This window comes from Ambystoma mexicanum, chromosome 1p, assembly GCF_040938575.1.
Source record: "Ambystoma mexicanum isolate Mex_15411 chromosome 1p, UKY_AmexF1_1, whole genome shotgun sequence".
NCBI classification, from domain to species: Eukaryota; Metazoa; Chordata; class Amphibia; order Caudata; family Ambystomatidae; genus Ambystoma; species Ambystoma mexicanum.
The window spans coordinates 1,356,796,563-1,356,823,440 of record NC_090921.1 but is presented as its reverse complement, the minus strand read 5'-3'; the positions used below and the strand labels follow the sequence as shown (position 1 = coordinate 1,356,823,440).

Genomic DNA, 26,878 nt, shown 5'->3' with positions numbered 1-26,878 from the left:
TCACAACCCAACCCGATATTGACTTTTGTTGTGCATACTGCTCATGCCTTTTAGTGCACCTGCCATCTAATGTACCTATGAAGTCGGATGCTTTCATCACAAACAGCCGTGCACGACTCCCATATCACCATTTCAATGCTATTTGGCATGCAATGTTGACTATACTAGAGTCCTATAGAAACTCAGAGCTATGACGAGTTAGTGTGTACAGTTCCAAGAAGCCAATTCTGTTCAAATTACATCCGAACAGTCAAAAGTAAATTAAGGCATTTTTGGGAAAGCGCAGATAACACCTGCTCGTTTTGTCATTTCTTACAAAAAGTAATCTCACAGCTCAACAGGATGGCGATGCTTGGGCAACATGTACACCATTTACTAAAAGCAATCCAAACAAGACAGTTGGTGGACCTTGTTTTTATTATACACAAAGTGAAGACAGCAATGTTAGTTCTTGTATCCTCTGCTAGCTCTGCGACCTCTGGCACGTTCAAACTTTCTACCTTTAGACTGAATGTAGGGCCTGAGGGGAGACAGAAAATAGTTATCTTTAGAGGAACGGTCATATGATGGCATGATCATATGCATGCTTAATCTCATTGAAGGTTGCCCCTCCCACGCCCTCAATAGTTAAAATGGTAAACTAAACCATAAATGAAGTTACAATGGAATAGTATCCAACTGAAGAGGATGGGTAATTGTACCCATGAATTTCCTTTGTTGCAACAAAAACTAATCACCAATGGAAATTCAACAGATGTCATCTACAGTTTAAAAAAAAAAAAAAATAACTGCTCTCGTTCATTTCTCCACCAAAATATATTCATATTTTATTTAAAGCGCCTTAAGCCAAGGCACTGTACAGAGTAAAAACAGTACAACAAATTTAACAAAAAAGAAGCAAATTGTCATGTTAACCAGGTAGAACGTCAGAGACTTACGAAATAAAGAGTAAGAAGGAAATAGAGCGGAGAAAATAAGCAACAGCATTCCAGTGTAGGGGTGCCAGGAGGGCGAAAGAGGGAGATAGTCAGATGCAAGACCATGGAGAGACATGAAAACAAGACAAAGAAAATTAAATTTAAGAATGAAAAGACAGCCAACCAAGAGTGGAAAGTGAAGAAGAAATGGAGTCACGAAAGGAGAGGAGACATAGAAGACAGATTTTAGAGGAGCAATGACAGTAGCTGGAAGACCAAAGAGTGGTGGAACAATAATACAGTCGGGAAAATATCAAAGAGGATATCAGTAATTGTGGCCTGAAAAGAAAGGGACAAGCTTTACGTATGTTGTGTAGATGAAAGCGACAGGCAATTGAAGGACAAGGCAGAATCAAAAACAAAGCCCCAAATTACAAGTAGAGGAAACTGAAAGCGGAGACGGGGAAACAAAAAGGCGGCTATATAGGAAGAGTACTGGCAGGGAAGAAGAGAAACTCAGTTTTAGTAGCGTTGAGTGCAAGATAGGGAGTAGACAAAGATTTAATAGCTAATAGACAGGAGGAAGAGAAAGAAGCGGCAAAGATCATCAGCCTAGAAGTGATGTGAAAGACCAAACTAGGAGATAACAGTAGCAACCATGTAGGATTCATTTAGCCTCATTTAAAATTCAAGGGTAATGTTTTTGCACAAAGGTTGGATAACTGGTTCTCTTAACTTCAAGATGCAAAACATTTGCTACTCACTTAGTGTGGCTGTGTGGAGTACCCGGTGCCCTTCCAAAGTGTCTATAGACCTGGCGACCCTTACGAGGACCTACAATGAAGGAAGAAAACTAGTTATAGTACATTATTATTCTTGCCTAGCCATACACGTGGATTCCTACCAAACAGTTCTGTTACGAGAATTAAGGAAGGAGATCGTCCCCACAAGCATACATACATCCGTCCCTCCAATCGGATTAGTTTTCTTCCACCACCCTCAGCTAAGCACTAAAGGTGAAAGGTCCTTAATGATCAATAGGCTCATTCCTATCGCTCGCCAATTCTTCACCACTTCAGAGGCATTGGCAAACAAAGGCCTCAACCATCTAATGAACACCAAGCAGTACTCATGTGGCCTTAACCTACCAGAATCCATACCAATTAAGTGTCTGATAGAATTTCAAACTCCTCAAAATACCCAACATCTATCAACTCTTCGACCCCAAAACGAACATTGTAGTCCCCTTCCCCAACCGACCAATTCACAATCATGGTGGTATGCATTTGTGCTTCAAGCCGGCCTTCTTCCCAAACCCTCCAATGCAATGTAAACATTTCTTAACTTCCATAGTTGTCTGGCTGAATTTGCCCCTGCCCACAACAAAAAAAACTATTTTGCCAAGATTTCCGATTTTGGGTATCTCCCTTAGCACACCACTACCCTGCTGACTCCTTCAGCCTCTCCCCCATGATCAGACAAAGGACAATTGCACCATTGACCCCCCCCCACCCCCAGTTTCTTTCCCTCTGCAGACTGCCCTATAGGTTCTCTGCAGAAATTGGCTAAGGAAGTGATTCTGATCGTCTTCCTAACCTACACAACATGCAACCGTCCACTTTAATCTCCTTCATCCCAAGTACCTCAGGTGAATCAGCACACACCTATGAAGACAACTGGTACCCATTCTAACTAGTTGCATCAACGACGATGCATGAATGGGCACCAATTACCTCTTCATAACGGCCTCTCATTTTAAAGCGTCCCCTTAATTCAACTATCTTCCCAGCTTGCTACATGATGGCAATACTCTTCCCAGACAGGATTACCCAACCTATCGGCCCCTCCTATTTGAATAAGGGACACCTGAAACACATAGCGGCATTAACCCCTTCACCAAATCCCCCAACCACTGTACAAATTGTAAATATTGTACAGTGTGCTGGGCCGGTCCATTTTAAAAAAGGTACAAGTTTCATCTGTCACCTCTACCACCTGACCCAATTACTGTTAATCAAGCAAAACTATTATAAAGTACCCAGTTGTTCTGGTTACTGCTTATATAATTTGTTTCTGAAGCACTCCATTATTTTAATACAAAGATATTCATGAAAAAAATGTTTTAGTAGATTTATATAACAGCTTTTACCATCATTATAGTCTCAATGAACTAATGGTGGGAACGCCATGAAACCACGGAGTTGGATTGGAATGCATGTACGCATTTGGCCACGATATGGCTTAGCAGGGCTGGCCGGGCTCCAGTAAATCCCACAAGGTCAGGCATGCGAATTAATGGTGCAGAGAGGGGTCAGGAGACAGCGTGAGTGCAAGAGGCGTGTCCAGCTGGCCCGAATTTGTTACATACTGAAGTATAGTGTGGTTTAAGCAGAACCATTGCGACCAGTGAGATCTAATGTGTCAGTCACCGCTGTATTCTGATGTGAGCGGTTAGTCATGCCTGCAGCCAGTGTCCACCAGAGTGGTGCACTCCCAACGTAACTAGAAATGAAGATATGCACCGGTTTGCTCAGGTAGCGTCATATCTAACATTTGACAAAAAAAATTGACAAGAGTGTGAAGCTTTTATCAAGTACAAAGTAGTCAAAACAGGCCTGCTACGGTGCATGCACGGGAAGGTAGGCATCAACTCACCAGAGAGCAAAACTGTGTTCTCCCCTTTCGGCGAGGCCATAGCCAACTGATCAAATGTCATGATTTGTCCTCCAGCCTTCAGGATGTGGTCACGGGCACCAGCAGTGACTTTAAGGGCACACACCTAATAAATCATGGGGGGGGGTGAAACGAGGACAAGCAATTCCAATGTAAATTAGTACAAGCGAACAAGACAAGTTGAAATACCACCACAGAAAAAAAAAAATAAAATATACATCAGCTTGACTTAAATGTCAACTAACAGCTTTAGAATTAAGACTGAAAATGCCAATATGATTCATGTGCCCTAAATCAGAAAAAGCTAAGAAAGGCAACATTTATTGCCAGCCCTTAGATTACCTTGAGCTTGGGGATGTCGTGAATACGAACGTCATCTGTGATGCAGCCCACCACTACAGCAGTCTTGCTTTCACGTCCTGCCAGTTTCATTTTCCTGATCTAATAATGGAACCATGAAAATTAAAATCACAATTGGTCTGGCATTTTGTCAGTTGGATGGAACAATGCATCATTTCCAACAGGCATTTGAAACAGAAATCAACATAAGAGCTGCAAAGCTGCATCTTTTTGGTAAAGAACAAGTTAAGAAAGACCTTACTTGTAATCCTACTCTCCCAAAGTACTAACTGCGTGTACGATGGAGAACTCATTCACTTACGAAAAAGAAGCAGATAAGGTGGAAGAAAGAAAAGAAAAAAGCCCTGTTATGACAGTTTTTCTGAAGTCAACTAAGGGCTTAGTAAAACCATTCAACTGAGGCAATACAAGCCTCCACTAAGTAAAAGGCTGTACCACCAGAGTATATGGTAGCGTAGGCAGACCAGCCAGGCGTATCTTAAGAGGGAGAGAGGGCTGTAGAATCAGTACGAATAAATAATACAACTATGGCCCAAAGATACACTGAAATGTATGTATTGCAAAAATAAACGTTTTATTTAAATCCAAGTAAGCCTAGATAAATCTTGGGGGAAATAAGTACTATAACAGATCATATAAACACAAAAACCACAACACTGCTTTAATGTACACAGACCAAAGCATAGACTTTATTTAGAAAACAGTAGTACAAGTAAAACCTTTCCATTCAAATTCAGTACAGGTCAAATCTATTCTTGGGGAGTAAAAACCAATAGTTACTTTTAGATTACCTTCAGTAATGCAGGGTCGTAAACCCTAGCAGTTGTGCCATGATGCTCAGCACAGAAATCACAGTAGATCAAATGGACAGTATGCTTTTCTGAATAGTGGAACACTTATTCTAGGAACAGTAAAAAGCTATAACTGATTCAGGATAACAGTTATTCTAGGAGAGTTGGACCTTATTACACTTACTTTTCAGCTCAGTGGAAAACAGTCTAATAACAGTAAGAACGTTTTACACTAGTTGAGGATTGCCCTATGCATACCAATGTCAGCTAAAGAACATTAAGAATGGCACACAGCTATTCTGGGCAGGTAAAACCTATATACATTTAAATAGGAGCAATCAGAAACTTGAGGATCGGTATAACCCAAGGCAGACTTATTCTGTACAGGATAACAGCAAGTCAGGGGAAGCAAGACCCAAATTGGGGACACTCATACATTTATATCCTAAATGGAGTAGTACAGTGGAACCAACAGCGTTACTTTTACTAAGAGGGGGACACAATTCACAGGCGAGTAAATTAACCTATCTACTTTCTTTTAGAATGGCAGTAAGACTTGAGTACACTTACTCAGAATGGTTAACAATTTCAGGTAGGTAAAAACTATATACACTTTTCAGAATGGCAGAACATATCCAAAGTAAGTAAAATAACCTTACATATACTTTTTACAAGTGACAGAACATCAACTCTTACAAGTAAATGAACTTCAACATGTTTTACTCAAGGAAGGCCCTTAAGTATCCAGCCCTTCCCAATTCTATGACACAAGTTCTTTCAGAGGCAGAAGAGGGACCCTAGTGGTCTAGGAGTCCGCTGTAGGCAGGGTGAGAAAGGGCTCAGTTGCAGGCAAAGTCAGAGTTCCAGAGGAAGACTGTCCAAACAAGTAAGTATTCTACTTTCAATTAGTTGAGGGTACAGGGACTTCTGGAATCCTCCTACGGGGTCTTATCCGAGGTGCCTTGGTGAACTGGACGTCACAGAAAACAACCCAAAAGCTACACAGGAATCACAAGAGACTTCAGGTAAGCAATACCCAGGCCAACACAGTACCCCAGGACAAGAGTTTGCAGCAGGAAGATTTTAGGATCTGCAGCCAAACACCCAGTCACGGGATTCCTTGTTATGAAGACTAAAGACAGGACCCTGGAAGGACCTTTGAAGCAATGATCAATGGGAAAGGCTCCAGGCAAGAGAGTTTCTTTGTTGCTGGATGCGGTTCCTTTTCAAGGTCCAGCACTCGGGGGGAGGGAATTTTTAGGCTCGATTCATGTCTCTGGAGGTCCAGCAGGATCCACAAAGTTTCTGCAAGATTCGGAAGACTGCAATGCACAATGGCTCCAGGATATTGCAGCCCTGCAAAGACGGAGTATGATGTGGGATGGCTCAAAGTGCAGGTATTCTTGAGTCTAGTGGGTCTCACCAGGCTCGCTCTGGTTACACAGCAGGCTCTCCGGTCACTGGAAATCGCCTCAGCCGGGTTTACTTTAGCATACTCTTCGGTTCCACAATTATAGGATAGGTAGATCTCCAATGCCATATCCAGTACAATACTGCTTTCAAGCGGATGAGAAGGTGCGTTCATTCACCAGTTTGTGATAAGGCTTTTGCAGAATGTTTTTCTCTCAAAAAACGAATTGAAAAATATATTGGGGCATGGGCATGTAAGGGGTGTGGGTGTAGAGAATAGAGTAAAAATAGTGGAGGGAGTTGGGGACACTGCGTAAAAATACAGTTTGCAATGGGGTTTTGCACAAAAAGAAATGTCGGCAAAAAGATCATAAAAAAAATAAGTGGCAATGAATGAACATATAACCGATGAGAACACAGTCGTGACTCAAGTTCAGGGGTCACCAACCTTTTGTTTGCAGAGAGCAACATTTGAGTGTCAGATGAAATGGTGAGCAACTGGAGTACTTTGATGTAATTTGTCAGCAGTCAGTGGTAAAATGATTCAAATCATAACTGCACTAAGCTCAATACTGCTATTAGCACTGTTAATTATCAGTAATTAATAGTATTCACCCAGGTGTAAGCCTAGTCCGGGCAATTCATAACAGCCTTAAACATCATTTGACATTAAATTGGAATAGAAATACAATCTTTAGTAAATTATGTGTTAAATAGTGAATTTTGTTTAGGAACTGGGCCAGCAAAATTATTCAAACATTGCAGGATGTAACAAAATATGAGTGTTTGGAGTTCTCTCCTGGAAATGTTCAAGTGTTTCAACAGTAGCATATACTCCAAAATATAAAGGCTTATTTTGGTGCCCCTTTAACGGCAAATTGTGCATTTTTAAGATATCAGGATGAGTAACACGAATTTAAAGATCATTGCAACTAGGCTTTGTGTAGGGGAGGGTTATCCACGTATGAAATTTAGTGGAAAATAGTGCTTTTTAAAGCACTCAAGGTCTGTTACAGTGAAGACAAGCGATTAGGAATTTTTTAAAAAAACTTTCCTGATGTATTTGGGCACTCTTTCCCCAAGCAATTTCCTGGGAAATATAGTTAAAAGTGGTGCATTTTTAAGCACGTTAGCAGGCCAGTAACGTTGTTCACAATTTGGAACACTATTTTACAGAAGGGTTGTTTTCTCCTTCATATTGTACACATTATATGTTTATGGTTGTATACCTCCACTTATTAGGCGCACTCCCTTGACATGGGGTCAGCCTGCACTTTGCAAGTTCAAACTTGTGGCAGGGTCGACTTAGCCATTCATCGTTTGAGGTTCATGAATTCAGTACATTGGGCATTATCTGTTCTTACAGAATTTAGAAGTAGGAAGAATCTAGCAAGAAACGCTATACTAAAGTAAAAATACTATGTCGCAAAGAAATAATGCTCAGTAACTTGTGAATTGCAATTAGTAGCTACACTAATTAATTGCGCACAATTTGGAACTCATTCCCCTTAATAACATATTAGTCACATGCCAGATAGCCAAAGCATCATACAATGAGAATTTTTACGCCAATCACTGCCATGTCTAAAATCGACTATGCAACAGCCTCTACCTCGGAATACCAGAATACCTCCTTAAGAAACTGCAACAGATCCAAAATGCAGCAGCAAGACTGATCCTCCAACTATCCAGAAGAGACCACATCACTCCAGCCCTAAAAACATTACACCGTCTCCCAGTAAAACATCGCATCACCTTCAAAACAATGTGCATAACGCACAGGGCAATCAGCGGACAAGGAGCAGAATTCCTACAAAAGAAAATAACAGTCTACAAACCAACAAGACCCCTCCGATCAAGCAACAAAATCCGCCTGGAACTCAAACCATACCATAAGAAAAAACTTGGAGGCACCTTTTTCTACCACTAAACCCAAAAACCTGGAACAGCATCCCAAAAGAAATAAACACTGAAGATCACCTAAAATTCAGGAAATCACTAAAAACCTGGCTCTACAACACCACAGACTAAACCAGGAAACCAAAACTGGAAAAGGATGACTAAACCAAAAAGACACGGACATCCCGGACCTGAGAGTTTAACACCCACGGCACCTGGACGGGTGACACCGGCTAGACTGGAACACAGGCGATACGCACAGAGACTGAGTCAACTGCCCCAGACAATCCCACCAACACTTCGCCCGCCCCTTAATTAACTACCGCCAGGTACCATATATGGGTGTGGAATTATCGAGATGTTGGCCATCGCCCCACTACCGGAGAGGTTGTCATTGGCAGGTGCAATGGCCAGTATGAATGGAAGATAAGGGGAGCTATGAGAGAGCATGTCAGAGGCGGGGGCTAGAGGAGTAAGGAACCTGTAGGCCAGTCAGACCCAGATCAGGACAGAGACGCAACAGGGGAGTCTACGCAAACAGAGCGCTTCAATTCAGGATAGAGACGCAAACTTACCAACCCCTACTAACTATTTCCCTTTCTGAATACACCTCTCAAACTCCAAACCAAACACGACCAAAACCTACAGCACAACAAACCGCACAAACTTCACTACACTGCAACAACAAAACAAAAACACACATAGCCGTGCACAACAGTACACGGCGACTACCGGCCGCAAACACCCCAGGCCCAGCCAACGGACTCACCGGGCTGAGACCGCCAACAGCACATCACTGCCCCCGTGCACTTTTCCTGCTTCCTCCCACTAACTCAACCTCCCCTCCTGTTTCAGAGCTGCCAGAGCGCCAAGGGACCACTCCGGTGGTGATAGTGCGCGGTACAAATGTCCTTTAACATAACATTAACATACAAGTAGTATGTAACGTGTGCAAATTTTGACGTACAGGACCGCAAACAACCTCCACATGTAAAGAAATTGGCATAAGCAAATGGTTTAAGAAGGAAAGTTTGAGCACACATGCCACTTATCTGTCCAAAATGCAGGTAACAGTTGTATAAAGGCACAGAAGTTGGCAATTGTCACCAGAACACAAACATGCGCACATGGTTCGATTATTTTTCCCCCCATTAATGCACTTCCGATTCTTCTTTCCAGTACGGAAGACGAAAATGCCTTCAAAGATTATGCAATTAGCGTGGAACATTTTGGATAAAGAAGATGCATTTTGGCAATTATTTTTATTTTATTGTTCACAACACGCTTCATACCAGTGAGTGGTTTCTAAGCGCAGGTTCGGGATTCGAACCTGTTGCGTCACATTGTCTTGCGGCAAAGACAAATATGTTGCCCCTTGGCCATCCTCCCCCTTGAAACAAATGCAATGTACAAAAGAAGCTTATTGGAACTTGACAGTTGGGCACTCAAGTCACTTATTTGTGTACTATTCGGCAATTAACCCCTTTACCGTCTACCAGAGTGCAGCAGGGAAAAGCTCAGTTGGCAGCAACATTTTCTTTGCCACTTGTGTACTTGATCTAGCCAGCGATACACCTCAGTGTACCAGAGCTCCAAGTGGCATAGACATTTTAGAGTGCTAAAACGGGGATTGTCCCAAGCGTGGGTTCAGTGGGGGAGTACTTTTTACTTCCAATTACAGTAAAAGTGGGTATTCACCTGGATGGCTAGCCAAGTTTCTGTGCTGCAGGTTCTCTTCAATCACCGGGGACCGTCTCATCTGAAGTGCCAAGAATTAAATTCTGCAGCCACTCCCTTGCTCCCTGAACCCATCTGGCCAGCCTCACCACTCAGAACACTCTACTGATGCCTCCACAGCTAATACTTCAACAACAGTATGTCATGCCTGTCAAATAGAGCAGGCCGATTGGCTAGCCTCCCTGCACAGTTCTGGCTCATGGTACACTGCCATTGCAGTCTAGTTCCTGAATGTCCTTCTTGGCCTCCACATAATGGCCCAGAGCAACTGGCGGGCAACATTTTAGGGCCAGGAGAGCAACATGTTGCTGGTGAGCTACACGTTGGGGATCACCGTTTAAGTTAGTGAGCCTTTCTATTAAGGTAAAGAAAGGCATTTCAGTGTGTCCCACTTGAAGCATAAAAACATTTGATCTGGTTTTAAAATAAGCAAATAACAAGTGATTGAGAAGGAACAATCTTTTTAGCATAGCCTCATTACAACATTCAGACGGATCCAAGAAAAACTTAGGGGAACACAGTTGTTGGAATTCCAATTCCTTTTCTAGTGGGCAGTCATCAAAGCAGATTGTTTGAGACATGGGTTTAGTTATCACAAGCATCTGAAAATTGTGCCTACATTTAAACAAACTATAGTTCATTTTTGTCAAACCTCCCCCCGATTGCCCATTATTCACTCAGACAGAAAATTCACTTTGTGGCTAGCAGTACAGAGAAACAACAACCTTGTTTGCAGTAAATGGCAGATGTTTCGCCGTACATAGCTGGTCTTTGGGTGGCAGCTTGGCACCAAATTTGAAGCGAGTTTATGGCAGTGTTTTTCAAACTGAGGCGCCACACCATTTCCAGGCAGGCACGAATCCCACAGCTTGAAAAGAAATAAGCATCCTCTCTCTCGCCCACCACGGTCCCTGTCAGCCCGAGTGTGAATGGGCGCTTGGAATGAGATGGTGGGGAGCGGTTTTCCACCACCAGCACAGAAGCAAGCGCCTCCAGTCTGCTTCGAGTGCCCATGATGAGCATGTGTGGGCACATAGCCCGTCCGACCCAATGGCCCATGGCGAGTATGTACTCCCACCAGGTGCTGGTTTCTGTTTCGGTGGGGAGTGTATGAGAGGGAAAGCAAAGGGATGAAGAGCATAGGTGCACATTACATGGAGGCAGGAGTGTTTTGCCCGCATGGATATTTCGAGGACTTTTTTTCCTCCTACTAACAGGGTTTCTGGGTCGTCATCTGCTGGGCTGAGGCTCAATGAAGTTAGCATGCATCCAGTAAAGTAGGAAGGCTGTCATCAAGGGACACCCGAGCCCCAATTGCAGGGTGTAGGGGGGAAGGAGAAGGCAGGACAAGCCCAAGCTGCTCGACAGGCGCAGAAGTAGGGGAAAGGTGAAAATCCCAAAGCAGAATGTGCAGCAGACACCTCAGTAGTTTAGGCGACTGCTGCTGAAATATAGACCAGACTGTAAATCCCATGGCTTTTTTCCAAATCTTGCTACAAAGCCAGCTCTTAAAATAGCTTGTTTTAATCTGGGGTGGAGCTGCTTACACTCTGAAACGAGTCCCTACCCACTTCCGTGATGAACCATCCTACAACAGCTTCAGGAAGAATCTCAAAATTCCTACCACTTCTACCCCTGCATTTACTGTATGTGTTTCTATCAGTTTCGTTCTGACTGGAAACCAGCGTCCAGATGCCCACAGGCCTGGCACGCTTCCATAAATGTTTAAATAAATTACGTTGCGCTCGGCTTCATTGGCAGTTTATCTGGGTTTGAGTTGGCAGATTGGATGCCTTAACTGATCTGGACCTCAAGATGCTGCAAGACCCAACTCAGGGGCTCAAGGACAGGGTGAGCCCATTCAGGGTCTGCTCTCCCAGCCGGGGTGATTCTGGTGCAGAATGGCAGGTCATGGGCTACAGTAAGTGTCCCCCAACTCAATATACCCTTGCTCTCCTGTGCCTTGGACTGCTTCAACTCATTCGTTGAGGGCTTTGCAAAGTAAAATTCTCCCAAAAAAAGTCCAATGAATCCTTCCCAGGTGTTTGTTCCAGAGTGAATCAAGGGAGTGGTGCAAGACCTCTGCTCGATTAAAGCTATCCTGCTTTAGTAGTCCAATCCCTGCCCTTAAAAGAAGTGAACTTTGCCCTTCTGACATCACACACAACATTCTTTGCTCCAGAGAAGCGGAGTGGTCAGGAAGGAGATGGCAGTCTTCCCCAATTGTATAGAGCCCCTCCAGTCTACTGACCCCACCCTCTTCCCATCTCACTAGGATCAAAGGCTTTTAGAAAAGCAGTACCCTGGTGTGCGGCGTCTCCCTTTGAATAGTTGCATTCCTTTAATGCCTGGCCCCCTGTTGTGCGGCTGTCTCTCTAGGAGGGTGTTACCTACCCGATCAAAGAAGAGGCCTGGCCATTCAGGCTCCCGTCCTGTACTTTGTCAGGCTCAGTTCATCTGGCCAAAATACACCTCACCTTTAACAGCTGACCTGGCTCACAGGAGCCGACATGTGGGATATAAAATTGGATGCGGTTTTAACGATTGCTATGCACCATGCCTTATCCCAGGCATATCTTATTCCTTGTTTATCCTGCCACCAGATCTGTTACATATGATCTGTTTTGGTACTGGGGTGCATATCCAGTCATTGCAGTTGTCAAATGGGCAACTGACCTCTGACCCTGCTCGGTACCACTGGTATAGTAGGTGCTGCAGGTCAGCATATTGTTGTAGCAAGGCACAAGTACACACTATGCTTTTGGCTTGGAGCATATAAAGGGGAATCTGATCATCAGACTGCCCTTTCAGAGACGTACTAACCTGCATCATTTTATTGATGCAATACAAATTTAAAAACCCAGGGCTTTAGACCCATGCCAGATGACAATCCTCAAACTTCATGTTTGTACAGGTCAAACATAGCTGCTGTACTGTCCTTCAGGACCCGTATGCAACATCAATGGTAGGGAGGAAAAAATGTAATATGGCCTGAAGTTAAGAGTACAGTGATGTGATACGTTCGTTGCTTCAAGCCCGCCAAGTCGTATACTTGCAGATCTACCAGGGTTGCTCTTCAGCCTCAGAGAGGAGTCGCATGATTGCCAGAGAGGAAGAGGGTCCGCAAATCACTACCCTCATATTGGAATGATCATTCCACCAATAGAGATTCAGAATAAAAAACGTCATCTAAAACGCTGCAAGGTCATATGACTCGGGGTGGTGCCCCGAGGGACATGGCAGCATGTATAGATGCAGGCGTTGTTCCACAAACTGGGAGGAAAGAAAAGGATACAAGAAGTATATCCCAATGTAAAATACACTCAATAGTGCATGATTTGAAGAAGCACTGCCCTCCCAACATAGTCTAGGCTTAACCATTTCCTTAAAGAATGCATGTGTGGTACTAAGCAGTGGAATTAGCTGTATTGCGCTCCCAAACCTTGAGCATTCAATAGCATCACTTTAAAAGAGTGAAGTGGAAACAGACTCGACTTCACCAAAATCTACGAATGACCCAAGCCCACATTTCATATAGGATGCAGCAGCAGGATAATGTAAAACAGTGGGAGAACACGAAGATCCTTGGGACTAGTGCAAGTTAGAAGGTTGCAGGGCCACCCTTGAAATTACAATCATAGCGTGGACCACTGGGACCACCACGGTACAGGGGGTTACAGAGACGTTTAAAGAATATGCAAGATGCCACACTCCCTTTACAAATCTATCAACCTACCAGCATCACAAATATGTTTAACATTCGTTTCATAGTCTGCAATCTTGCTAGGCCACTTGGAGCTGCAGATTCCAGTCAATGTGCGTTTGTAAGGCTCTGCAAGCGCTATAAAAGCACAAAGATGAGCACCTTCAAATGCACAAAGATAAGCACCTTTAAAGAGACTACACATCTTACCCTGATCCCTCACAAAGCAACATCTTCCATCTACTGCGCCTCCTTTATCACCTCCTATACCCAAACATAATTTGGCTGCTCCTCCGCCAAAAAAACAATGACTCAGATCCCCCAAAAGGTCTAAAAAGACACTGCAAGATAGCTTTTATTGTACAAAGCATGTTAACGCTTCTGCCTCTCCGCACTTCCCAGTCCACAAAATAGATATTTCTCCAGCCATTGCTGCGCAGTACGATAACTTTGAAACAGCATGCGGTAAATAAGACTTGTCGGTTTCTAAATAGACTATAGAAATTGACAACCACTTGCGTTGGTTACTTACAAGTCGAGAGATTGCAAGAGGGGGTCTGTTTGCACGGCTCATAAAAAGTCGTCTCAGCACCACCTTGTTGAAGTTGGAATTTGTACGACGGGCCAAGAACCGGTACAGCTGCAAACAAGCCAAGAGTATTTAATAGCAGAATGTAATCAAAAACTGTCATGCAAGGCCGAAGCACTGAACAGTACATCACACCCCTCCCTAACCCAAGCCCCAAACTACACATAACATCTAGAGATTGCCCCAATTGAGTAAAAAATAGCCCGCCCCCCAAAATGACAAATTATTTATTTTGTCACAAGCAATCACCTTATTTCATTTTTAAAGGAGCCTTAACCCCCACGGTATACTTGGGACCCGTTGCGAAGGCCAACAGTTTGAAAAGCACTGCTATAAAGAAACACTTCTAGTCTCATTGGGGCGCATAAACTACAATTAAGAGCAAAAACGAACCATTCCCAACTGTGACATTAACGGAAAAGAAAGCAAAATTACCTTAACCAATAGTCTCAGGTAGATATCCTGACTTTTGGGCTCCTTTCTTCGCACCTTGCGATCCTTGTTATGGCGGATATCCACTCCCTGCAAAACATAGCAAAAATGTTCAGTTACATGTATCACGAAAGAACAGGAAAAAAGATAAATACATCTTTAATTTAGGACAATGATGCAAGGAACAGTCCAAAAACCTGTTAGCATCTTAAAACGAAAATTAAAAAAAAAATGAAGTTATGCTGACAATATAATAAAAGGGCAGTCGTATGGCTGTCCCTGTATGTTTGTCTGATGCAGCAGAGGGAGCCGTTGTCTTGGGATGTACAGTGGTCCACTTCGCAGAGCTTCACCTGTTGGGAGCTAGGATATATAGTGGTCCTACTGCGTCAATGAAAACCTGAACTTTGGCCCATGTACACAGGCCTCTCCCCTACTTTTTAATAATGCACAAATCCCTGTTAATAAGAGTATTGCTTACAATACCGTACGGAATGGAAAATTGATGCAGTTAGTGAGCAGGTGCAAGTGGATCTAGGTCAGGCGGTCTAAGCCCCGCCCACCTGTTAGTAACTGTTAAGCTGCTGGTGCCTTCCTGTTTTGCTGTCCCTTTCACCTCCTTAACCAGCCCTCTTTGCCTTTGCAGTTGGTAAGCAGGTGCAAGTGGGTCTAGGTCATGTGGCCTAAACCCCACGCCCCTTCTTAGTGAAGGGCAGATGAAGAAAAGGACAACTCCAGTTTGGACCTGGAGGACCCAGGGTCCGAACCCCTGTTGAGATAACAGGTAAGCACTCACCGACATGGCTTTTCTCCCTCTGTCACTACAGGCCATCACCAAGAAACGCCATCGCCCCTCCTCTAAGGCATTCACTTAGCAATCTCACCCACATCAGCACCCCGCACAAGATGGAAATTGATTCTCGCCAACGTCCGCTCAGCTATCACCCATGCAGCAGACATCGCCATCCTCATCACTACACAGGACCTTAACGCCATCTTCATCAAGAGACCTGGCTGACACTGACATCCAGCCACATCCTAGATATCCGTGTCTCAGACGGCTACAGCATCCAACACAGAGGTAAGCGGAAGAAGACCAGCAGAGTCCTCACAGTCATCCACAAGCCCCTGCACCAGACTTGACGTCGACAACATTGGCTCCTTCTAAGTACTCTCCTGCCACCCCGCTCTCCTTGACAGACACAGTCTACTTACATCTATAGACCATCCAAACCTAACACCGCCTTGATCAGACTTCACCGACCTTGTCAACCATGTCACTCACACCAACATCTTAGGCGACTTCAACCTCCCAGACAACAAGGCTACCACACTGATGAAGGAAGCGCTTTGACGCCCTCACAAAGCACAACAAAGACCCAACGCACAAGAAGGGTAACATCCTTGACCTAATCATCTCTGTACTGCCTTCCCTCCTCTACAGGTCTCCTCTCCCGCTTGACTGGTCAGACCACTTTGATGTACCTTTCAACATCATGCACACCACCCCAGTCAAGCACTCGCAGCAGAAACAGACAAACCTTCAGGTCCTTCAAGAAATTCCCAGTGGAAGCCCTCACGGAAGGCCTTGCCAACTCACATGGACTATAGCCCCAACGGAACTGCGACTCTATTGGAAGCACTCACACTCCCAGCCTCCATTGATCCGTCATGCACATCTGAAACAACGCACCTAAAACCGAAACCATCAGCCCCCTGGTACATGGAAGAACTCCAACCCCAGCAAAAGTCACCAGGAAACTAGAGAAAACCTGCCAGGACCACATTTGACAACTAAACACAACCAAGGACGACTACCATCGGAACACCATAACAGAAGGAGACAACAAAAGTAGAGCCCTCTTCAAAGCAGTCAAGTACTGCGGCAACGCACTACCCGACCCTGCCATACCACACCATAAACAAATCCACCGGCATTAACAGCTTCGACCAAATCAGCAAGATTCGCCAACACATACAACAGCTCTGCATCCACAGACCCAAGGCTAATCTCCTCCACTCGTAAAGAGGCAAATGCATGTGGAGGAGCGCAAGATTTTTTTCCTCCAAATAATTGCAAACCAGAAGTAATCTGGATCATACTTTTATTAAGCTTTTTATATCCTGTCTGGCAAAGACAAGTATGTGTCAACTTTATATCTTTTAAAAAGCCAGTCATGCAAATCCATTCCTAAAATGTAAGTTATTAAATAATACATAATGACAGTATTGAGACTGTAAAACCTTGCATTGATCCATGCTTTACAGTCAAGTTTAGGTTAAAGTTTAGGTTAGTGTATCTGAATTGCATAGTGTCAACTATACACAATTAACACTACAAGTGGTAATACAAGTTCACCTTCGGTACAAGCCTGTACTACTATGTTAAAGTGGTAGCAGTAGCGGAGCAGCCAGGCTTAGCTCTGGAGTATATGAGCAGTAGCAGAGATTACTACACAAAGGGACCACAAATACTGGGACTCAAGCAAACACTGACTCAAGGTTTCAGGTTAAAAAAATATAAGTACATTTATGTTTAAACTGTCTGTTATAAAACACAACACGTCTATAAAATCAAAACCACACGTAAAATACACTACAACCAACCAATTCTCTTGGCACAGAACAACTCAAGGTAAGTACCTTATGTTTTGGTGGACCGGTGTTGTGAAACAAAAGACGTTACTGTGAATACGTATGCGATCACTTTTTGACAGTTTGGTCTTACTAAAGATACTCGTATCCGCGGCAGAAAATGTTACTGGGGCAAAACACACTTAGCACCTGGGTTAACCAGAGACAGTTGGGGGCAAAAATCATAGGCAACACTTTTGTCAAGGCAGACAGAATCAGAACACTTGCTGACAGAAATACAAAAGCCAATATGCCGGAGCCTGTGGCAAGTGGAACTGGGTACCTGTTGTCGGTGATCACACAGTCAGACAGTTCAAGATTCAACGTTGCCAGGAGTACTTGGATATTGTCAACAGAGGAAGTAAAAGTTACGAGAGGGAAGGAAGACAAGGACAAGCCTTGGAGGAGAAAAGGGATTCAGCCTAGTTCCTCAAAGCAGAACACAGTACCTTATTCAGTGAAGAAGCTGGTGCCACGGCAGTTGTTCCTGGTAGATTCCTGTGGACCCACTGTTCCTGGAGCTAGGGTCACAGAGACGAGAAGGTCGTCGGGAGGGGTCTGCACCACTCGGGGATGAGGCCAGCAGCGGTGAATAAAAGGTGCGCTCCTTTAAAACAGGAGAGGCTCTTTAGATGGCTATCCGGACCACTACAACAGGGTGCAGTGATTTCGACCACAAAGAGGTTCCTCTGGCTGTGGGAGATTAGCTGGTTGACCCCACCAGGCTCAAGGCAAGAAGACTCCGGACTGGATCTTCTCTGGTCGTCGAAGCGGAGATAGCTCAGGACTGACTGCAGCAGGGCTTCACCGGGATGGGGTAGTTGCAGCAGCCGGCTTCTTCTCCGCTTCTCTTCGGTTCCTTACAGTTCCAGTGGCGACTGACTTCCAGCCCATGAGTCCTGCCTTTTATGTGAAAATCCCCCATTCACACAGCCTGGCTGTCAATCACGCAGCAGGAGGAGGGGTCCAGCCCGGACAACCACCTCAGCCAATCATGGCAAAGCGCAACTTGGGTTTCCTAGGATAGCCTGTGCAGGGGGTGCCTACACCCCTCCCTCACATTCAGCCCATCTAGACACGCAGGCGACTAGAGGAGGGCTTCTTGGCAGAAGCCCATCAAAAGACTGAACAAAGAAGGCAAACCTGGTTTGCCGCGCAAAGTAAAACACAAGAAGGACTTTAACAAAAAGAAATGGCGACTAAACCCAACCGGAGCGAAAGGAAAGAGTATTTGGTCAAGCGGGTGTATGTTCGTGGCTAATATAATAGCCTAAACCAATATCACGTTTATATAGTATAATCGCGGTAGAAAAGTTTGGGTAGAAACCACTGCAACCAGCCAAGTCTAAACATTAAAAGAGCAAAACAAAGCTCAGACAACAAGGGGTAGGATTTAACCCCTTTCAGTACTCCATGTAAGATGGGTTGTACCGGGTCTGTAGTTTTAAAGTGACTATGTAGAGTTAAATAGCAACTTTACCTGGTTCTGGGGGACAGTAGTCAGCCCCAGAAAAAGGAGTCATTGGGAAGTCTGAGACAACCCAGTGTTACCGCACTGAAGGTGCTGTGTAACACACAAGTTTGGGCTCATGGAGTGGTGTGCTCCAGAGTCCACCATCAGAAAAACAGATGAAATACACAGGGAAAAGCTCACACTCTTCTTACCAAGTGGGAAAAAATGTACTCCAGAAATACAGCAAAGCTGCTGAGGGATTCACTAAGTATGGGAAATTAGCCATAGAATGAGAATTCTCCCTAACAATAATAAATACAAAGTGAGCCAAAAGCTTACGCAAAGTAGTGATCAATAGTTCCATTCTGTCTGTAGGTCTACTGCAATACCAAACACTGTAGTTGACCTCTAGAGCTTGCTTTATGATTGTATTATATATTACCACCTGCCGGAGACATCTGGCCAAACTCTGTTCAGAGGCTTTTTTTTTTATCATACCCATGAGTCCATTCATGCAGCTAACCTTTGACATTTTACCGACACATCTATGGTTCGCAAAGCTCACCCGCTCAGTGGAGTAGATTTTATGAAGGGCAAGTAGCATTTACAACAGATGTTTCAAACTGGGTGGCAGCAGTGTGCCAAACATAACGTTGGTTTGTAGTGACATGCACCATTTTACAGAAATCACATTATACTTTTGCTATGGGTCGAGTGCATTTCTCTTGGGTTTATTAGGTAAACTAAGTTACCCGAACTGCAGGTCTACTAAAGAATTTGCAAGGCCTGACTCCTTTCACAAATGTCTTATTTCAGCAGTAAGCAAAACTGCTGTATTGCTGCTCATTTCATGTCTTGGGTACAACATCCAGTGACATTAACAAGATTAGTACAGTTGCTAACCAAAAACATTTCAATTAGCAAACTCTGCTAATCAATTTTTGAAAACGAATGTATGCCTTGCAAGGCATAAATGCGCACATCGTACACAGACTACATCCTCCAAGCAGCCATTCTCAAGACCCTCACCGCAGAAGCATCCCTTCCCTACCTGGAGATCATCAACAGCTCCCTAACTCAAGGCACATTCCCATCGCCCACAAAGACAGGACAAATCCTCCCTCTACTAAAGAAACCCACTCTGAATCACGACAACCTAGGTAAGTATCGTCCCATCACCTATTAGGTTAAAACATTGAGAAAGTGTGTGTTGTTGCAGTTACATGGCTACCATCAACACTAACAAGCTACCAATCTGGTGACAGACCCAGATGTAGCACAGATGTCAACCATGCAGGTGGTCAACAACGCCCTCAACATCCTGGAAGATGTCCACCCCCCCCCCCTCCTGGTTCTACTCAACCCCTTTCAACACAGTAGACCATAGGCGCATGGGGATCAGCGACATTGTCCTGGCTGGTCCAAGTCCTACCATGCCAACCGCTAGCAGATTGTTCAGATGGACTCCTCTATGACACACAGCCGTACCTCAAGATCGACCCCATCAAGGAAATCCACTGGCTTAAAACCTGTCTCTCGCTGATCCAGTGAACACTTGAAGCTCAACCCCAAGACGGAATTCCTACTCCTCACCCACACCTGCCCATCTACCATGAACCTTGAGGGCTTCACACCAGAGGTCAACTCCTGCACCAAGTCCCACATCATCAAACACCTCTGCTTTAAGACACACACAGCCGAGAAAACTCAGACATCTCGGTATAAGCTATGCCTCCTGAGTAAAGTCAAGCCAGTCCTCACTCTGGACAGCTTTTGATCCACTGTGCAAGCATTGGTTCTATCCCACCTGGATGGGGGCAGTGCCCTCTTCAAAGGCCTTCCATAGTCCTCTGCTGTGCTAGAGAAGTGTCCTACATGCAGTTGCACGCCTCATGCAAGGGTCCACGCAGATAAAACCACATCACCCCAGCCCTCATCGACATTCACTGGCTCCCACAAAACACCTTCAAGTCTTGCTGCGCATCTATAAGGCAGCTGCCCGCAAGTCACCCAGCTATCTCAGAGAAACTCAGCATCTCCGGCGGTTGGCACACCACCAGAAGCTAGGACACGTGTGCAGAGATAAAATCCACCACTGCAAAAAGGAAAGAACCAGATTGGAAGATCGAGGGCTCGGCCAAGATGGCTTCAACGCCTTAGCTGGCTCTAAGGAACTTGCAAATAAACACAATTTAGCCCAAAGCCACAAAACTACCCTACACCCATGAGGCATACCATGCAAGGATAACAAAGAATCAGAGGTATCGGTGAAGTCCTGCTGGCGCGGAACAGATAGACTACGAGGCCGACAGAGGCATGAGACGCAATCGCACTAATACTAATAGCAGCCCAAGGACTGGTGAACAAAGGGAAGCATGCAGAGAAACAGTGTGCCAGCAAAAGGGTATGGAAGACCTTTTAGCAGAGACTTGGCCCGAGAATCTTGCTTTTGTGTACGAGTTTTTAACAGTGGTGCGCGCGAGGGTTGCCGTTGGTGAAACTGCATGTGAATTGGAAGATTCCTTCTTTAAAATGAATGCTAGTTGAAGAGACCTTAAGGTTAGCAAGCATAGGTGACAACACGCACAACAGCATCTATGTGGTGTTTATTAATTGTGCAAATGTGTTTTTACAGGTGTATATTTTGTACCACTTTCACAAATAATTTGTGCTGCCCTGAAGAAGGCTGGGTTGTTACAGAAATTAAACCCAGTGAGCCGGAACTAAAGTAGGCAATGCACTTTTGATGCTGGACCTTACTGATAAGTCAGATCGTGTCATATATTCAGCCAAGGGCATCAGATTCATCTACTACTTGACCCTATCAAATAGGGTCACATGGAAGGTTTAGTTGTACAGTGCCAGACTGGATTAAGTACAAGTTGTGTTTGCCATTATCACAAACTGTTTGTCAGGCACAAATTGCTCCTTTGCACATATTTATGTTATGTTAGGATGACAGCGTATATGTTTGATGATGTGGTATGAGTGGGATGGTGCTGTATGTATGAGTTTTGCTTTAGTATTGATGCATTTCTAATTTTATTTGACTGGACAAGATCTTAATATGATTTAACATTTGAAAATTGTGAACTGCATTGTTGCCAATGAGTTTTGTACATGGGATTTTATATGCAACCCGAGAACCAGGCAGGGACCATGTTGAACATGCGCTTATGAAGTGATTGGTGAGCTTTACTGAGGAATACTTCTGAGCAGTCCTCCAGATAAGCATCCCACTCGGCCTTTTTACACATTAAAATCTTGTAAATACACCTTTTATTTAATATGCATACCATTTACACACCCGTTCAGAGCAAAGGGCAAGAGACTGGATGGGAACTAGAACACCTCTTGATTCTTATCTGCATGGATGAAAGTGCAGGCCATGTAGGAGCAGCTCAGCCATTTTTCTCTGTGCTGCATGCACCAAACCAATCAGAAACAGCCCATAGCGAGAGGGGGAATGGTTGCTTTCTGTTCAACTTCCGCTGTGTTTTGGGCCTGTTGATGCTTGTGGAAATGAAATTATGCATTTCATAATACATGCATATTTGTTTTCCTAGCATTTTAGGATGATATATTTTGTTTGTATCGTGCACATACACAAGTGTTTCAGGGAGGACAAATCGGCGATCTTACCAGGCCAAGTGACGTTGAGAAAGAACAATTGCAGGAGGGAGGGGGAAGGCGGAAAATGCAAGGGGGAGGGGACAAGTGGAAAGTGCTGAGCCTGGGATAAAACAACTGGCAGTGCAAGGTTTAAAGCGCAGACAATGGGTGTCTGATAAGTGCAGGTAATAAGATGGAAACTTAATTGGAAGTAGTCCCTTAACATGTATGCTTTTTAGTGAATGCCTGCTTGCATTCCAAATTTTTTTTTTAGAGTTCCTGTGTTGTGTGTATTTATCAATGAGAATGTTGTATTTATATAGGGGCGAACATGTTTGCATACAATTCTCACCCAACCGAAGTTGATACTCATTTATCAACCTCAGAAGGGTTAAAGGCTGAAGTGGCCTTGCCGAGATTCGAACCTGCAGTTCTCTCGCACATTGCGGTGAGCGCTCAACCTGCAGAGATCTTGTAGCGGTGCATGATGCATCAAGATGAATCTATGTGGTGTGTTAATAAATATGAATGCGAGAGGTTTTTCACAAATGTGCCAGCTATTTGTTGTGTTCTATTCATTTTCATGTTTAGTAATGTTATGGTTGCTTTCACATACTATCAACACTCTTGCCAAGACAAATTATAGCATGGAGCACTTGCCTCTGCGCCATTGTATCACAAGACGGTGTACCATAAATTAGAACAAGTTCCAGTAAATGCAGACTTCAAGCCTCAAAAACATGTCATGTTTGCTTGTACAGTACAATTGGCCAGGTTTGCCTGCATCTTTTAAAAATTAATATATACAGAATAGATCAAATGGGCATCCAAAATGAAAGCCACACTGATTTATCCTCCTGTAATATCAACATCACCTTATGATATTGGATATATTTTATTTATATTGCGCTCATACACAAGTGTTTTAGAGCGCGAAAGCAACATGCTCTAGGAAATGAACCAGTTGAATAGTGGATGGGAATTGGTACACAAATCATGTTCTAAGGCTGTATTTCTTCTAATTATGGTTTACCAATTTCCAACCACGGGAAGTTTTTCTGATTCTGGAACAAGGTTGAGCCTTATCTGAACCAGTAGCTATCAATGTTATCTTTGAGGATCTTGCACTGCAGAGACAATTAACTATTCCTGCTCTATGTGGGTGGCGCTCCAACTGTCAGTAAGCTATTTGATATGAGGGGGGAGCATGGATCGCTGCTGTGCAAGGTCTTTGAGATAGGAATTTGGGCTGCTAAGGCCTATGCTGTTCCCCCTTATTGCACATTCAGCTTGCATTGGGGCCCTTCATTTACCTGTTCAATGTAGGGGTGCTTGCACAGCTCCACCCATGCAGTTTCATCTCTATGCGAGTGAAATGTCTACTGCTGTGACCATACCTGTGCTAATCTTGTAGGGTTGAGAGCCACAACATTCCTGTTACATGTATGGCACACCCTTGAAGAATATGTTGCACCTGTTCTACGTGAGGGGAGCTTCTGCTGTAGAGACCCATTCCTCATATGCTCTCTGCAGGCATCTTCTACCCTTGCATGGATTAACACCACCTGTTCTGCCTGATGGTTTGCATTGTTTCTGCCTTCTCTGTCTGAGGGAAGCCTGAACGGCTCTACCCAAGCTGACCTGTTCTGTGGGAGGGAAGGGTTAAGCAGCTTATGCTGCAGTACTAGGGGGGGGCAAACTGTTAGTGCTCATCGGTCACATTTGTGAGCGTGCAAATGTGATTCTGCAGACACTGCTTTATCTGTTGAGAGAGAAATCTATTTTCTGTCATGATGTGGAACACATGATCATGATGTCCATACAGGCAACTTTTTGAACATGTCAGCTGGGTGTAATGTGTCATTTGTATAGCGCCTTTTCCCATTGATATGGCTTCAAAGCACTGTAGGTGAGGTCTTGGACCCAAGTCCATGGTATGGGACATTTGTCAGATGAGTTTAGAATGCGTGTCAGCATTTAAGACATTACAATGGTGGGTAGGGGTGGAAAGTCCCTGCAGCAACCCATATCGAACTGGCATGTGGATGGGCGCTGTGAGGTTGTCTGGAGAGTATGCAAGACTCATGTCTCCAGCTAGACCGAATTTTTGTCACGGGGGATAGCTGCATTCTTATGACAGAGGTGTTGTGTAATGTGTTTTAAAGATAGTATACGATAGAAGATGCGTGCAGGTGGGAGGCATTAGGGCTATCCGCTATCTTCCATAAGCCTTGAGTGTGATACGTATCTGTGTGTTCCGGCTGGTTTTGTAGATGTGGCGTGGGTTGTGTATAATCAGCTGGAGTATATTCATCCTGTTTATTGTTGCCCGAGCATACCAGAGGTAGGTTGTGGGAGAACACAGGTCTTGAAGGCCTTCCAGAAGGCAAGGTGATCCTCTAGGAGTCATACGCTAATGGGAATAGTGATCCAGATTGAGGAGGCTCTGACAAAGTAGGATCCCCATGTTATTTGAAGTATTGGGGGGTTGGTGGGGGATTACAAGGGGTGCATGGGCTTGATCACAGGCTTCTGTGGGGTAAACGGACGAGTTTATGTTGAAGATATTCTGGGCCTGTGATGTGAAGGGCACGGTGAGTGAAGCAGCTTTAAAAAAGGTGCCCATGCCCTGTAAGACATCACAGCCTCTGCTTTTATAGTTGAAGTCCAGTGACCTGAAAGTTCATTCACTTGCACTCTCACAACCGGAATGCAGGTATGCTAGTATCAGGCTTCCTTATTTGTTGGCAGCACATTGTAGTCACATTCCGTTGTATTTTCCCCATTAACAAATCAGCACCTTTGTATTTAGCTGCCCACAGCTCTGTGGCTCTTTTCCCGCTCAACCCAAACCATCCACCCTGACTCCTTGCATTACAGATCCGCCAGAGTACCTTGAGACTACAAAAGTGACAGTGCCTGTATGAAAACCTTTAACATGAACAGATAAGTACTAGAGTAAATAATGTGGTGACCATATATTACAACTAATACAATTTCACTACAGCATAGACAAAGTTATTCCACGTGAGCTGTGTTCAGTAATCTTATTTAAAAAATCTGCATTCAACCATGCCTCTGTAATTGGTCAGGTGATCCCTCAGTGATTTGCAATAGTCGAGTTACATGACTTCGTGATAAATCATTTCTCAACATAGGACAGGAACATCACAGCCCTGACCCTGCGAAACCAAGTATACGGTGGCCAGTAAACAGATCAAGAAGCAACCCAAACTGTGACCCTTGGAGTTAAGGGGCCCAGCTTCACTATCCAACAGCGCCATTGACAGATCAAAACTGTTAGCAAGCTAAAGAACAATGAGAGAACAGGACAAGATATTCCAATCTAGCAAACATCGACGAGCTAAATATTTTTGTCAAACCCACAAACCATTATATCATTGTAACAGTCCGAAGTCAACCAAAAACAGCACACCCGGTAAGAATCTGTATATAAAAAGCAATTAAAGAGTTGCAGTACGGTTTTCGCAATGGAAAGCCATAAAAGCACAATGATAACCACGCGCATGGCCATTTGCCACCGTTTGCTGCATGGATCGTACGTGTGAAAAGATTCAACGGCAGATAGCAAATGAAAATATCTCCACTTCGTGGCGCAAACCCACCTAGTATGTATATAAAGGTGGGATACTACGGTAGCGTAGATTAAAAACAGACGTGGCTTCAAAGCGTTTTCCAACGTCCCGTACAAATATGCCGATTAGGGCCCCCCATCAAGTTGTGAAGTCACAAACTTCAACAACGGAGGGTCTCGCAATAAGTAAAAATGTAACCGCATTCCAAGAAATTAGTTGGCTGGGAGACCAACCAGCATCTGTTACACGAGAACTGCGGTAGAGATCAATATAAAAGGTAACAAAGTTTGAATTAACTATCCAGAGGTCCGTCTTAATTGAGACTGCAATGAGAAAAAACGACTCGTATGCCGTAACGTAGGACTGTTCACTGTTGTTTTATTATCCAAATATTCAATTTTAGAAATGTTATTCACAAGTCTGACTAAACGAGGTTACCAATTCTTCTGCTAGTCTTCACCTGAAATAGATGTGGGCTTTACGTGATAACACCAGACAAGGAGCGTCGTACTGTATTGTAGAAGGGAGTTCAAACCCGCGCGTAAAATACATCTATTGTTAGGTTACTCTGTTATGGCACACCTGGAACAAACATGACAGGGGTCATTTGGAGTACCTGCACATAATATGAATGGTTCCGAGAGAACATGATACTAGGGGCTTCTGAGTATAACCACACTTCAAACCATGAGACTGCTTGAAGACTATGGGGCGGCAGGAGTTTAGCTAATAAACATCCAGGGTATGTCTCCGCTGCTCTAATGCCCATTCGTACGAGAAGAAGACCAGTTGTGAGATTTAACTACGAGGCTTGTGCCTCGCACAGAGCCGGCTTGTAGTTAGATGGAGGAGGATTCAACATCAACTAATCTCTCACCATGATGGCGGCTCCGGGTGTTTCTGCTCCTTCGGCAGGAAAGGAAAGAGAGGGCGGCCGCGCTATGGATGATGGGAGGCCACGCACACCGGAAAACAGGAACGTCAGCGTGCGCCGAAATGAAAAGAAAAAAAGGACAGACATAATATCACACATGTGGCGTCCATCTTGGAATGGTAATATGTTTCGATATAC

The 26,878-nt window shown here is 44.2% G+C and overlaps 1 protein-coding gene across 1 annotated transcript; it reads right to left on the bottom strand.

Annotated features, from left to right (window-relative positions):
* Window positions 1-398: 398 nt before the first annotated feature.
* RPL18 (ribosomal protein L18) lies at window positions 399-26,878 on the bottom strand. The gene is made up of 7 exons (XM_069607037.1): window positions 26,684-26,878; window positions 14,515-14,601; window positions 14,023-14,130; window positions 3,933-4,031; window positions 3,573-3,696; window positions 1,682-1,751; window positions 399-520 (listed from the first exon to the last, which is right to left on the bottom strand). The coding sequence occupies exons 1-7, from the start codon at window positions 26,837-26,839 to the stop codon at window positions 445-447; spliced, it is 720 nt and encodes a 239-aa protein (XP_069463138.1). The 5' UTR covers window positions 26,840-26,878; the 3' UTR covers window positions 399-444.

What these genes read in the sequence shown, in the direction of transcription:
- RPL18 (XM_069607037.1), bottom strand. Translation starts at nt 26,839, where the DNA reads ATGTGTGATATTATGTCTGTCCTTTTTTTCTTTTCATTTCGGCGCACG. An exon ending in ACGACATCCCCAAGCTCAAG is followed by an intron (nt 3,697 to 3,932) that starts GTAATCTAAGGG and finishes ATGATTTATTAG; the next exon opens with GTGTGTGCCCTTAAAGTCAC. An exon ending in ACTCCACACAGCCACACTAA is followed by an intron (nt 521 to 1,681) that starts GTGAGTAGCAAA and finishes GTCTCCCCTCAG; the next exon opens with GCCCTACATTCAGTCTAAAG.